General features: G+C 42.0%; 1 protein-coding gene across 1 annotated transcript in view; it reads right to left on the reverse strand.

Annotated features, from left to right (window-relative positions):
* The window catches only part of Prkch (protein kinase C eta), a 231,036-nt gene extending 216,216 nt beyond the window's left edge, over positions 1-14,820 (reverse strand). Inside the window, exon 1 of the mRNA XM_008850507.3 lies at positions 13,880-14,820. Coding sequence (XP_008848729.1) covers positions 13,880-14,242 — 363 coding nt within the window. The 5' untranslated portion in view covers positions 14,243-14,820. The remainder of the gene's footprint in view (positions 1-13,879) is intronic.
* Positions 14,821-15,035: the final 215 nt, after the last annotated feature.

The following is a 15,035-nucleotide window of genomic DNA, read 5'->3' on the forward strand; positions in this document are numbered from 1 at the left end:
CCTGTTTTAATTCCCCACTTAAAGTCTCTGCACCATGTTATTTTCTTAGTCATTTGTTTTCCTACATCATTACTATTACTATTATTATTATTTATTTTATTATTATTATTATTATTATTATTATTATCGAGACAGGGTTTCATGTAGCCTAGACTGGTCTTGAACTCACTAGGTCATCAAAGATGACCTTGAACTTCTGATTCTCCTGCTTCCACCTCCCAAGGGCTGAGATTACAGTCTTGCACCACTAAACCCAGTTTATGCTGTGTTGGGGATTGAACCCAGCAGGGCTTTATGCATGCTATGAAGCACTGTACCTGAGCTACATTCCCAGCCCCTATTTTCTTGCTTATTACTGACCTTGCTTTGTGCAGACAGCAATTCTGTGAGGGCTACAATTCTGGGCCATGTGTATCTGCCCTATGAGATACCTAGTACACACTTGGGTACACAGCAGTGCTCCACAACACCTGTGAATGACAGAATGGCATTCACACTGCCTCCACCCCACAATGAGATGCCATAGGAGAAGAAGGTTGGCACAAAGTGCTGAGGGCTGTATTCTGACTGAACCCCTGATAGCCAGGGGAGGGCTCTCCAGATGATTTCATTCAGCTCAATTTCCATCATATAGATGCTGTTTTCAACAGGTAATCAAGGGGCACTGGACATCAATGGAAGACCAGAAAACTTGTTGTATCAAAGAGACCCGGGCCATAGGAGACCCAGACTCCAAAGGTAAAAGAAGTAGAGACCTGGCACCCACCTCATTGCTTTCTCTTGCACTGACAGCTCTACGCCATGATGCTGTTTGTAAATGCAGTAGACGGCAGATGTTTAAACAAAGTTCTCAGACCAAACTTCTCATTTATAGGGGAAAAGTTTAGACTTTCAGAAGATACCAAGCTGAGGTCCCTCAAAGTGTCCTAGTTTTTCTCCTTTTTAAGTTTTATCTATTGCAAACCTCAAAGCACCCTTCAAAAAACAGAGGCTTTTGAAAATACCTAAATCACACAACCAACTGGGTCCTAAAATGGGTCAATAGCTAGCATACTCCACCAGGAGCCAGAACTATGGGAGAATATATCTTTTAAAGCACAGCCTTAAAATTTCTAGCTGTCTCTCTCTCTCTCTCTCTCTCTCTCTCTCTCTCTCTCTCTCTCGTTAACCATCTTCTATAATTAGTTGGAGTCGGAAAAATAGCACCATGCCTTGGGAGCTGGTATTAATAAAAGCCTGATTTGTGAATCTTTCAATTGGGCTTTTTTATCTGACACCCTCTATTATACAAAACCAAGCTTCAGGGGACCACTAATCGGGTGACACAATTCCCAAAATGTGGTCAGTATGTAGATATGCATATTTTTCTAGAAATAGAGTCCATATCCCTTACCACCCAGAGCTCTGAAACAGTTTCAGAAATACCTGCTTAACTTAGAACCTGCTCTGAACTCTTCCAACATCACAAAACAAAAACACATACATCAATCTGCCCAAGAGGCTCATGGCTTGTGAACAAACACTTTCTATTTAGGGAATTATGCTAATACATGCATGACTTTTAGGTGCTCTTCCAAGAAGAATTTCAAGGCCCCAAACAAACCAGCATCAGCAGTTCTGTCCCCAGAAGACAGAAGGGAATGGAGTGTCCATTATTCAATGGAGTCACAGCCAGAACCACAAAATTCATAGGCTAGAAGCAACACAGCACTTGGCCTGTGCTGCCTCTGACATCACAGGCGGCAAAGGCAAAGCCCAGCATGAAGTCAGAGGCCACACGATACCATACTTAAGTGCCACAGAGATGCAGAGATACTGCTGTGCATGCACAAGAAATGGATGCGACTTGAAAATGCAGTCTGTGATTGTGGTTTGTGCACTCAGAGAATGGAACGAAGCCTAGGTCTGAAAGTAGGTTCACAGGGCCGGATGTAAAACGTGCTCACACTAGCCCCAGATGACTTCTCTTATTAATGCAATTATGAGGGGCGCATGTGGACCATGGCTCTCTCCTTTGGCAAATTTCTTCCCTTCTAACCACAAGCACAAACTAAACACTGTTAGTAACCCATTAAGAATTTCTCTGCCTGTGAGGTCAAAGGTATACAAGGGTGAAATAGAAAATCAAAGAAACTTTCAAGAAGGCAGCACGTAAGCAAGTACTGCTGCTGAGCCACCTGTAAGGGAGTCTTCCTACCTCAAAAGTCCCTGGTTTGACTATCGTTGCTCTAATTTACAAGTCCGACAGAAACAGACTAACACCATAATGGTGATGAAGTCCTCTGGACAGTGCCGTGGTACTAAAAACTTCCTGCCTTAGAAAATTCTTCAACACAGCATTTCAGGGCTGTGATAGCCAATATCCTTGGGCTCACTCCTCCATCTAATTAAAACTTCTGTCATCACCTAGAGTGGATCTATAGACTGGTGGCTACAGACACTTTGAGACTACAAAGCTTTAATCACTGTGCTAATGAGAATGGCTTCTAGCAAAAGCTTAAACAGTAGGATTCTCATCCCTCCTGAGACGCTAGGTAACAGGGACATAACTCACAACCATTCTGTAGAACAAGAAGTGCATTTGTGTAAATTAAGAAATACAACCTCATGGTTAGAAGTTGAGGACTGACCAGAATTACTTAAGGCTGATTCTAAGCCAAGGAAATAACACCACCAGCACTATTGGTACTGGACAAGTCTCTTGGACATGAGCTAAATCCTCTCCAAATCTGGGCAATTTAAATTTGGACCAATTTAATTCTTTGGAGTTGCTAACTTTGATGAGACATAATTCATTTTGATTGCTTAAAACCAAACTAGTTACTCTAAAAGGGAGGAAATGATGTAATTGCCTCAAGCATGGAGACTTGGCTGAAGAAATGCAAAGGCCCTTCAGCATACTCTAGAGCATCCCTCTCATGATACAAGCCAGAGAACTGAGACCCTGATAAATAGAGACTTGCCTAAGATCCCAGCTGACAGGTGACAAAGTCACACTGAGCTGAACCCAGATCTCGGGACTCCCATTATAACACAGCACTCATATGGCTGTAAATGATGGACTAAAACACAAAGATGGTCTTGTCTAATATGTACAAGGTCTTAGGTTCAATCCACAGCACCATAAAGTAATTAAATAAAATAAAATACAAAGAGAGTTTTTAATGGTATAGTTAATATAATACTAATTTATAGCAAAAATTAATACCCTAACATAGTTACTGGGAAGCCAACTTCTCTGAATAGGACAGGACTATATAGATGTGAATAGGTATCTAGATAAAATATACATGCAAAGTAATGTATTTATAAATTAATACATATTTTAATAAATTCTAAATAAATGTCTATTTTTGTACACATAGTCTATAGATACTAAATGTGTATGAGTTGTGTGTCACACTTCATGTGAACCGCAACAGTAGAAACGCTTAGGCTGGAACCTTAGTTCCCATATTCTAAAAATAAAGGAACTGGCTATGATGTCACAAATTCAAAATCTCACAGGACCAAGAAAAGATGAGTCAAAGAGTTGCTTTCATAACAGGGAGTGGTGGAGTCTACGGCAAACTGGAGTGTCACAGCATTAAATGGCTTCCGTTTCTATGAAATGAATACACCTGCAGGCTGTCTGCTGGCCCAAGAGCTGTCAGGCTTTTGTTGTGGTGGTTCTGAACTAGGTCATTTTTTGGTTCAACATCTATGATTCTTTTACGATCCGTACAAAACAATGTACAGTTCAAATACAGTGTTACTGCTTTCTTCCTCTGGGAGTTAAAGGTGTTTGCAGGTTATATATTGACAGGCATTAAAATTTAATTCCTAGGGCTGAAGAGATGGCTCAACAGTTAAGAGTGAATACTCAGAGGACCTGAATTCAGTTCCCAACACTCACATCAGGTAGCTCACAACTGCCTATAACTCCAGCGCCAGGGGTTCCAACACCCTGTTCTGGCCTCCGAGGGCACCTGCACTCACAGGTACATACATACCCTACACAAAGACACACACAGAGGTACATAATTAAAGAATAAAAATAAATCTTTAAAAAAAAAAAACATAACTCCTTCCCAAACTTTCCAAAGACAGAACCACTCCTGGGTGTCAAAAACATTTAATGCCTTTCATTTAATGCCTCTTGAGAGCATCATCAGGTCAGAAGTTCGATTCCTTCTGAGGAAAGATTTTTCTATCATTTAAGCAAAGCAGGCTGTCCAAGGTTATATATGTAGGCTCAGGGAAGCATTAAAAACCAACTCTTGTCTTCCCTCCATGAAAATGTTTCTGACTTCCCCAAACCAGTTGCTTAGTACTGACTTCTGTGCTGTAATTTCCTGAATGCTTTTGTTTATTGGTTTTCTATCCCAGACTTATCTCTCCTTTGGAACTTTGGAGTTCTATGGTGGTCTTCCTATAAGACCTACGAAGGACTGGGCCATGTCTGTTTCATCCACTGACTCTCCAGATACAGCATCAAGCCTGTCCTATAGCACGCCTTAAGTAGAAGCATTTTCATCTGGGACTTGGCATTTCACTTAGAAAGGCTAAACAGTCTGTGAGACTAGCAAAGTGGGTGAATCTTAGCTACTTCTCACTATTGTTCTCTGAACCCCTCCTGACCAGTATCACACACCTTCAAGGGAGGCAACCCATTCATACATTCCTCCTTCAGGCTGGAGGGGAAAACAGCAGTGCAGATCTCTGGATGCTGAGAGAAAACTGAGAAACAATCCCAAAAACTGTGAATGTCAGGGGAACTGCACAAGTCAAGGAAGGTTTTCTGGAAAAGTAGAGTCTATGGTGAGGCCTGAAGTATGGTAGGAATTAGCCCTGTAAATGGTCGGTGAGAAGTGAAAGGTGTTCACTGTGACTAGTGTGGCTGGGAGACAGGTGAAACTTAAGTCTCAAAAAATCAGGGGCAAGATAATGGGGCGTGTTCTAAACCACCTTAGAGACTTGGGGCTTCTCTGAGAATCGAAGGAAGAGGTTTTTTGTAATTCATTTACTTATTTCTATTTTATGTGTATAAGTGTTTTTGCCTACATTTATGTAAGTGCCACCACATGTGTGCAATGTTCATGGAGGCAAGAAGAAGGTATTGGATTCCCTAGAATGGTAGTTACAGATGGTTGTTAGCCACCATGTGGGTGCTGAGAATAGAACCTAAGTCCTCTGCAAGAGCAACTGGTGCTCTTACCTGCTGAGTCGTCTCTCCAACCCCCTAAGGAAGAGTTTTAAGTTTCTCTGCGTCAATTGAGAAAGGCCATTTTGGATATTGTAAGGATAAGGGTGGAAAGCAGTGGTTAGGGATTGTGACTACTCAGGCCCCATTTTTATCACATTCTAAAAGAGAACTTAGCAGTCAACATACAAGGAAGACATGATAGTGAACTGTTTTATAAAATAGGAAAAAAGACTACAGAAGAGTCAAGGTACCACCCATCTCTAGGTAAACCTGCCCACCTCATAAAATACACTGCATTTCTGCCACTAGTCACCATTCAGAATGCTCTCTAGATACCACAATGCACTAAGTTACATAAGACACAATGATCATGCTCCACCCACCAATCTCACTAGTTCACAGACTTGTTTCTTCCTTGTGCCCCCAGATTTAACGTTGCACTCAAAAATTACAAATGACAAAATTTACCATGTCTCTCCAATGTTAAAACCACACACCTTATTAAAAAAAAAAAAAAAAAAAAAAAAAAGGGCAAGGAATTTTCCACAGCATTCTTGATCTTCTGGTGTATTCAGACTTCCATCCCAATTTTTCAGGCACAAATGGGTCTGCCACAGATTGGATTTTAAAGAATGCTTTAAACACGGTTGCTTCACAGTCTCACAGCTCTTTTCATTATTTCTTTTATAAAGATGAGTGGAATATTTAAGAAAAAAGATTCTTAAAATAGATGTACTGTCATTTGCTTTAAAGTCACATAAAATTTCTCTATTTTTTGTTTTTGTGTTTGTTTTTAGGCTTTTGGATACATATTTAGTGTCATGCACCATAAACTGGGGTTAGAAAAGTGACTAGAGGCTGGTTCCTGCTTCACACAAACTGAGCTTCTATGTGAGGGAGGAAAGTGTAAGGAATAGGGTGGCCCTAAGTGGTAGAGAGATTGGCCTTCATGTGGTAAAGGGTTTTAGTGGTTCTTTGATAAATAGTTTTACGGCATCGGCGAAAGGTTGTAATACACCGTATGGGCCTACTACGTTAGGGCCTTTTCGTAGCTGTATATACCCAAGGAGTTTTCATTCGACTAGGGTTAGGAAGGCTATGGCAATTAGGATTGGTAACAGAAGAGCGAGCACACTGATGAGGTGCACTATTAGGGAAGGGAGTTGAACCCCTAATTACAAGGTTTTAAGTCTTATGTAATTTCCAGGCTCTGCCACCCTTATAACCCTTGTCTTGGGTCGTGGTTTTACATATGTTGTATATTGAGATATGTTCATATGTTAGGTTTGGGGTGCTATTGTATAGTTGGCCCCATTTCTCTGGTCCTTTTGTCCTGGGAGAAATTGTTAACAGATAGAAACTGACCTGGATTACTCTGGTCTGAACTTAGATCACGTAGGACTTTAATCGTTGAACAAACGAACCATTAATAGCGGCTGATCCAACATCGAGGTCATAAACCCTATTGTCAATAGGAACTCTTGAATAGGATTGCGCTGTTATCCCTAGGGTAACTTGGTCTGTCATCAATTTTATTATTGGATCAATTGTTGGCTACTTTAGTATGTTTAGGCTGGTAGGCCTTGAGTTAAGCCATACGGAGGTTTTTTTGTTCTCCGAGGTCACCCCAACCAAAATTTTTCTCTTAGCTCTTTGTCTTGTTGTTCCAGTAGGTTATTAGCACGAGTGGGTAAGAGAGTTAATTAAAGCTCCATAGGGTCTTCTTGTCTTACTTGTTTATACCCGTCTTATACCCGTCTCCTCTTATTTGTTTATTTGAGGCTCTGGGTTCAATCCCCAGGACTGTAGGAAAAAACTGGAGGAGGAAGGTATAATAAGCAACCATTTAACAAAGTGATCTCAGACAGTTATGGGTGCAATGAAGGGCAACAAGATACCATGGCAGGGAAAATGCTCTTGATGAGGGGATTAATGGAGCCACAGCCTGCAGGGAATGAAACAGCCAGCGCTCCCAGAGCAAAATTCATCTTTCAGTGAAGCTGAAGGCACCATACAGCAATGCACAGACACTGGAACAGACCTCACTAGGGATTCTACAATAATTTCCCCTGAGACACTGCAGGCTACTCAGTGTTAGACACTCCTTACAACTAACCCAGGGGGAAAAAAGCCAACTGTAAGAATGATAACAGCCCTACAAAGTACCAAAGAGAATAAACCACGTGGCAGAAAACTCTGGAAGAATTTTCGTGTTATATATTCCTGCACCTGGATCCAGGAATCAAGGAAAAAGATAATCAACAACTGCCCACTGGGAGCTCGGTGACTTCACCTGGGAAAATGACAAGACAAGTACCTCCCTGAGAAACTGAGAGAAAGCAGCCCTCCCAGGCAGCAGAGAACAGAAAGTCTTCAGGAGGGTAGAACAGGAAAACAGCCTGGGATCCCGCCAAGCAGGTCTTCCTTCCTGAGGGGGCGCCAAGGCCTTTCCATGACGCAGCCTACTGCTCCTCCTGCCCCCTACCCCGCCCCAAGTCCTCTAGGCTCAGCATCAAGTATTAGACACCCCTCTCTATTCTGAAAGTCAGCAAAACAAGAACAGATGCATGAAAAAGGAAACAGTGTCTTAACTTGGGCAAACTTGAATCTTGACAGTACACATACAAACAGGTTTTAGAAGTAGGAAAACACAAACCCGACAGCGATGAATTTAGAAAATGAAACTCTGTCCAAAAATCAGAAACTAATTTCATAAATTTGTTTTGTTATGGGTTGGGTTTTTTCTGCACTGATGCAATGCTGTTTCCCAGAGTCAGACTTGGCTCAAATCTGCCATTACTAGCCCCCTTCTGACATCATCAAAATAAAGATGACAATTCTTTACTGGTTTTCTACAGCCTTGAGGTAAAATTGAAATATAATAACATGCAGGAACTTAAAGTGAACTATGTGGTAAGCTGTGGCATATTTATGTAAATGTAGACTCCATCACTATCAAAAGAATTAATAATTCATCTGTCCTCAAAATGCCCATGTGTGGCCACAAGAACCCAACCTTCACTCACCTCTGCTTCATATCCCCAGATACACACTGATAGGCTTCTTGTCACTATTGGCTCTATTTCATTTTCCAGAATATGTATAAATGGAATTGTACAGTGTATATGCTTTTTCTCTGGGGGGTGGGAGAGAAGGATCTGGCCTTTTCCTCACACTGTAATTCCTTTGCATTCATCCATGCTGTTGTATATATCAATCATTCACCCCTTTTGATTGTTGAGTAGTATTCCATGGTATGGATATACCACAATTTATTTAAACATTTCTCCATTAGTTGACATATGAGCTTCCAGTTTAGGAGTTATCACAAATAAGGAGCTATGAACAGTCATGGGTAAGTCTGTATAAATGACTTCATCTCTCTTGGTAAATATATAAGGGTAGGTAAGTCCTATAGTATGTACATGTTTAGTGTTCTAAGAAACTGCCATACTGTTGCCCAATGTAACTACAGCATTTGATAATCCTAACAGTTCTGTAGAAGAGTTCCAGTTGCTCTGCCTCTTCACCAACACTTAGTATGGTCAGTCTTACTAACTTTGGGCTTTCCTGTGGGAACATACTGACTTTTTGTTTTCATTTTCATTTCCTTAATGATTGGTGATATTAAGAATTTTATCACGTGGTATTTGCAATGAAGGTACAATGTTTAAATATTCAAATATTATGGTCCATTTTTAAATTGTGTAAATTCGGTATTTTCCTCATGACCACTAAGTTTTCAGGAATATTTCACATATTTCTGTTACAAGTACTTTGTTTAATTTATATTATATAATTATTTGCTCCCAATCTTTGGTTCGTGTTTTCATTTTCTTAGATATCCTTTAAGGAGTAACAAGTTTTTAAATTTGGCAAAGTCCCATCTTGTTAATAATTGGGACCTTGGGGTCCTATTGTTCTTTTTTCTATTCTTTATTGGGAGGGGTCGAACTCAAGGTTACTGATATTTTCTTCTATAATTTCTTATAGAAATTTTACAAGCTCTTACATTTAGGTCTATAATTCATCTTGAAGTAATTTTTGTACACGGTATGAGGTAAAGGTCAGAGCTTCTATTTTTATACATGGCTATCCAGTTGTTCAAGCACCACTTGTTGAAAAGATTGCTATGCCCTCCACTGAACTGTCTTCTTGGCATCTTTGTGAAAAAAAATCAATTGTATGTGTTTAGGTCTCTTTCTAGAGTCTCCTGTTCCACTGACCTACATGATTCTCTTTGCTCTAATACCCTTGACCTTGATTACAGTAACCTTGTAGTGAACTCTAAAATCTGATAATATGAATCCTTCAACTTGTTCTTTTTTCAACATCACTCTTAGACCAGAAGAGGCCCTTTATATACCTATATAAACTTTAAAATTAACTCAACAATTTCTATGAGAAACCTTACTGAGATTCTGATTGAAACTACATTAAATCTACTAAATATCTAGGGGGAAACTGAGTTCATAATAATACTGAGTGTCCCCACCCCGAATACGGTATACCTTTCCACTTCTTTAGATCTTTATTTCAGTAGTTTTATCATTTCCAATGAAAAAGTCCGGCACATATTTTACCAACTTTATCCAATTTCACCTTTGATTTTCTTATAAATGGCACTTTAATTTCAGTTTTCAATTTCTCACTGCTATTATAGAAATATGATTGATTTCTGTGTATTAATTGGGATCCTGCAAACTGGCTGAACTCCTTTGTTGGTTCTATTGACCCTTTTGTAGATGCCTCATAATTTTTGTTGGTGTTGCTGTTTTACAATCTTTTGTCTGCAAATAAAAACAGTTTTACTTCTTCCTCTGTGCTCTGTATGCACTGTATTTCTCAAAACTTCCATGGTGCATTGACCAGACTCTGGTATCATGTTGAAAAAATGGAAAGAGCAGACACCCTTGCCTCATTTCTGAGTACAGGGAATATTATCCATCCTTTCACTACTAAGACAAGGATTTCATAGATGGCCTTTATCTAGGTGAAAAAATTCCTGCCTGCTTCTAATGCACTGAGAAACTTTATAATGACTGGATATTGAATTTTCTCAAATGCTTTTTCTGTTATCTGTTAAGATGATCACACAGATCTTCATTTCTACCCTGTTCACATGAAGAGTTGGACTGACAGTTCTATAAATACTAAGTTAACCTTGCAGTCCTGGTTATAAACCTCATCTAGTTATGAGGTACTATCCACTTACTATGGTGTTGAATTTAATTAACCTAAATGTAAGACCTTTTGCATCTATACGGTCATGAAGGACGCCTGTCTGCCACTTTCTTGGTTTGTAATGCCTTCATCGTGTATAATTTCAATCCACAAAATGACTTGGGGTGTGTTTCTTTCTCTTCTATTTATTGAGAGAATCCACATAGAGTGGGTAATGTTCCGCCCTTCAGTGGTACAGTATGTCATTATTAAAGCCCTGGGGGACACTGAGGTGCATTGTTGAACTTTTCTACTTACAATTTCAATTAGGTTAACAGTTGTAAAACTACCTAATTTGAGGAATTTTTTAAATATTTATTTATCATTTTTGTTATTTTATGTGTATGCATGTATTGCTTCATGTATTGCTGCATGTATGTAAGTGCACCCATGTCATGCAATGCCCATGGAGGTCAGAAGGAGTGTCAGATCCCCTGGATCTGGAGTTACAGATTGTTAGCCACCATGTGGGAGCTGGGAACCAAAACTGGGTCCTCTGCAAGAGCAGCCAGTGCTCTTAACCACTGAACCATCTCTTTGCCCCCAATTTGAGGGGATTTTAATAGTTTATATCTTTTCAAGGAATTTGTTCATCTCATCCTAATTATGGAGTTTACTAGCACAACATTGTTTATAATGTTCCCTTATTATCATCCTTTATAGTGTTAGTAGGCTCTGTAGTAACGATCTATTTCTCATTTCTAATACTGGTCATTTGTATCCTGCACCTCCTCACCTTGATCATTCTGACTTGAGGTTTATTAATTAAAAAAATTTTAATCTGCTTTTTCATTATTAATTTTTCTCTATTTTCCTGTTTTCTGTTTTATCAATGTCTATTATTTTTAACACTTCCTTATTTCTAGCTAAATTTAACTTCCTTGGGTTCAAGGGGAAAACATGGGTCTTGGGTGATTTGAGATCTTTATTAATTTTAGTGTCTGGTGTGATAAATTTCATTTAAGAAAACTTTTAGCTGTATCTCACCACCTTCTTGGATCTTATGTATACTGAAAGAAGTACATGTACAGTCAGTACAGAAATATGAGTGTTGAGACATCAGGCTTGGCACCAGATATGCATTGTATTAAAATAGATCTAATCCTCGTCCCCATCAAGTTTAGCAGAGAATACCATTAAACTTGTACTAAAACCAATGTTAATAATTATCTTTTTGATATTTAGGAAGTATCTTAGGCAATAAAGTGGAGACAGTTGCTTCATCTGTTCTAATGAGAAGTGCTTGTATTTTATAATAAACTTACAGCTACATTTCTTTCTCATAATCCAGTATAAACAGAGCTACTATTTTTTAAGTCAGCCATTTGTAGTTCTACTTGCAACTACAATAAGTTTGATTCCTCCTCTAGAACCATCTGAAAAAAACCATACATTTCAATTTGATAAACAAAAATAAGCATTTCTATAATCCTGTATTTCAAAGTTACCTTTTGGTCTATAAAAGATCATTGTTAAAATGCATTCCATGTTGTTCCAGGTATTTACTTAAAAAGAAAAAAAAAAATTCTGGTCATTCTGTCCTCAGTTTCAAAATACTTAGAACCTTATAAAAAATACATCTCTGCCTTCTAAGTGAATATAAATGCATAACAAATCACTGGTTCCATAATTTGGGCCAATTATAGATTTAGAACCTTAAATCACATTTAAGTCTTCTTTCATTCAGTGGAACAATACACAACTCAGTGCTCCCCCTAGGAACTTAACCCTACACTGTGGCTTCACGCAAACCTCATCTCTAGGTCTTCATTTAGGCCCCATGTTCTCACCTTAACTACTTGTGTCATCCAGGAAGCTTTTAAGTACCAAGACTGGAATCCTTCAGCCAGAGATTCTTATCCAGCATATTTGAAAGTGGAGGTATTTAAAAGCTCCCACATGATTCAAATCTTCAGACCAGCCTAGGCTGTTTCCAGCAAGACATACTTACAGCAGATGGCCACCATGTACCACAGTACTCCAGTACCTAATTCCTTTACCATTTGGCACAGTCCAACTCATAATCAAACACTAACTCAACATTCATATGTTCAATTCTATTTCGTGCTGAGAAATTCACAGGATGATATATAAATTTCTAAGGAAGCTGAAGTAGGAGGATTGCCCCAAGTTCAAGGCAGCCTCAGCTACTGGGTGAGGTCCAGTCTCAAAACAACCCCAAAGTAAATTTCTAACTGTATTTTAGCCAATTCTTTCTAGCTCACTTCTAAATTCCAAAAAGAAAGTTAAACTGAAATGAAATTAACATCATAACTTCAAGACCAATGTTAAACAGTCATAACAGTTTTTTTTTACACTTCTATTTAAAAGATGCAGCTCTATAGGCCATCTGTAAATTTTACAGAATATGTGATAAAACTATCAATGCTCCAAAGTGTAAAATACATACTTAAAAGAATCTTTGTCATCCATCTGATTCTACCACTTGTTAATTTCTAACAGATTTTCAATACTGATTGACATTCTGGGTTCCAAACTGAACTCCTTTAAGAACTGAAATCATTAAACTCTTCAGTCTTCAAAGCCGGTAGTGCATTTTGCCAGACCACTTCATTATAATTATCATTTCGGCATCTCAGAGTAAGAACAATAACACCACCATCACAAAGACAGTGTGAGAGTTAAGAAGCAAAAGCATTTTGGCACCGAGTGGAGCACTCTAGAAATTTTATTTACAGTAGAAATTCTGTCTCGTGGGAAAGGCAGAGGCAAGTGAGAATTTGCACGCAGCTACATGTCAACACACAGGGAGGAAGAGCCACCAAACCTACCAAGGCACTGATCACCACTTCTCAGACCAATAGTTTGGAAACACCACTGCTGGGCTCAGGCACCCCAGGCTGACTGCACTTCACAGCAAACACAGGTAAGTCTCACCTCCACGGGGGAAACTGCTAAACAAAACTTTGCCAGGATGCAAAGCCATGCACTCTGATCCCTGCCAGTGTAGCTTTTGTACCTCTGGGACATAATGGATGTGCATGCTGAAACACGTGTGCATGTCTGCGCGGCTGAACCAACATGTATCCATAAACACTATGAATAATACTCGCGAGAATGTATGGCTTTCTCCTAAGAAGCGCTGGAAGCACTTTACTCAACAGTGTCACTTTCCTATCACCCCTTCCTCGCCATTTACCTATGGAGAAGAGATGGGATGCCTAACAGCCCTGGAGGGAAGGAGATGGCTGTCCTATCTCACCCCTTATTCCAAAGTTGAGGTCCACAAAGTGGACCGTGTCCCGGCCAGCTTCCCGGAGGCACACCTGCTCCCGCACACACCCACTGCTGCGCGTCAGCAGTGCCGGCCACCCAGGAGAGAACCGACGTCTGGAGGGAATTCCCTCCGCTGGGGCGCGATGAGAACGCGGGACCCTGGAGAGTTCTGAAACACCGAAGAAGAGGAGAAGGTCGAGGAGACACAAAACAGCGAGGCCGCCCGCTACTCACCCAGCCCTCGAAGGTGTCGGAGGCGCCCGCGGTGCGCAACAGCTCTTGGAACTGCAGCGTGCAGTTGGCCACAAAGTGGTCGTAGCCCAGGGGCGTCTCGTGGAAGACCGCCAGCTCCAGGTGGCCGCCGTCGGTGACGTTAGCGCAGAACTCCTCATTGTACGTGGGTTTGTTGGTCTTCTGCTTGGTACTCGTCTGGCCCACGCGCACCTGGTCCACGCTGACCGTCAGGTAGGGGTCCAGCAGCTGATAACCCTTCTTAAAGAGCGAGTGGCGCAGGGACCAGCGCGTGGGCTGCAGCCCCACCGCCTCGCCAATGCGGACCCTCAGGTAGCCATTGAACTTCATGGTTCCGGACGACATGCCGGCGCTGATGCCCGGGTCCGGGGGTCCCGCTGGCTGGCACGCGAGATCCGGGAGCCCCGGCTCAGGGCAGACTTCTCGGCAGCCGTAGGAGTGGAGGCAGCTCCGGGGAGACGCGGCGCCCGAGCCCCCCTCGACCGGCCATCCTGCCTCCTCCGGGGACCTTCCCTCCCCTCCTTCCCTCCCGCCCTTTCCTCCTGGAAAGGAGGGGAGCCGGGCTCCAAAGCCGGGCTCCGACCGTCCCTCCGGAGCGCGCGGCGCTTCCCGGGGCTCGCGAGTGACTCGCCCCTTCTCCGTGGCCGGGCAGAGCGTCTCCGCGGAGATCAGGAGCGACCCGTCCGGCTAGCTCCAGCCCTGGCGTCTCTGCCCCCGCCTCCGCCGGCTTCTCCTGCCCCCGCCTCCGCGGGCTCAAGCTCTCCCCCACTCGGCGAGCAGCGAACCAGGAAGCTGCAGCCACTGCATCCCGGGCAGGAGCCGAGCACCGTCAGGCTTCAAGTTCTCAGCACCCGGCCGTTGACTCCCGCGCCTTCCGGACCCCGGGGGCGTGGCCCGCCGCAGGCAGCCGAGCTCAGACGGTGTGGGTGCCGGGAACACGAGGTGGAGCTCCGCGCCCCTCGCCAGACCGCTGGGCTCTGTGTGCTCTCCCCGATTCCTGTTCCTGCTGCCGGGCCTGGCGGGACGCTGCGGGCTGGGGGCAGCCCTAGGCGCAGGCCAAAAAGAAAGGGTTCGGGGCTCACCAGGAGCAAACACCTGAGGCATGGGAAACCGGCGGGGGTGGGGGGGCGGTTCGGGG

Source organism: Nannospalax galili, unplaced genomic scaffold, assembly GCF_000622305.1.
Source record: "Nannospalax galili isolate Female #2095 unplaced genomic scaffold, S.galili_v1.0 scaffold144, whole genome shotgun sequence".
Classification (NCBI taxonomy): Eukaryota; Metazoa; Chordata; class Mammalia; order Rodentia; family Spalacidae; genus Nannospalax; species Nannospalax galili.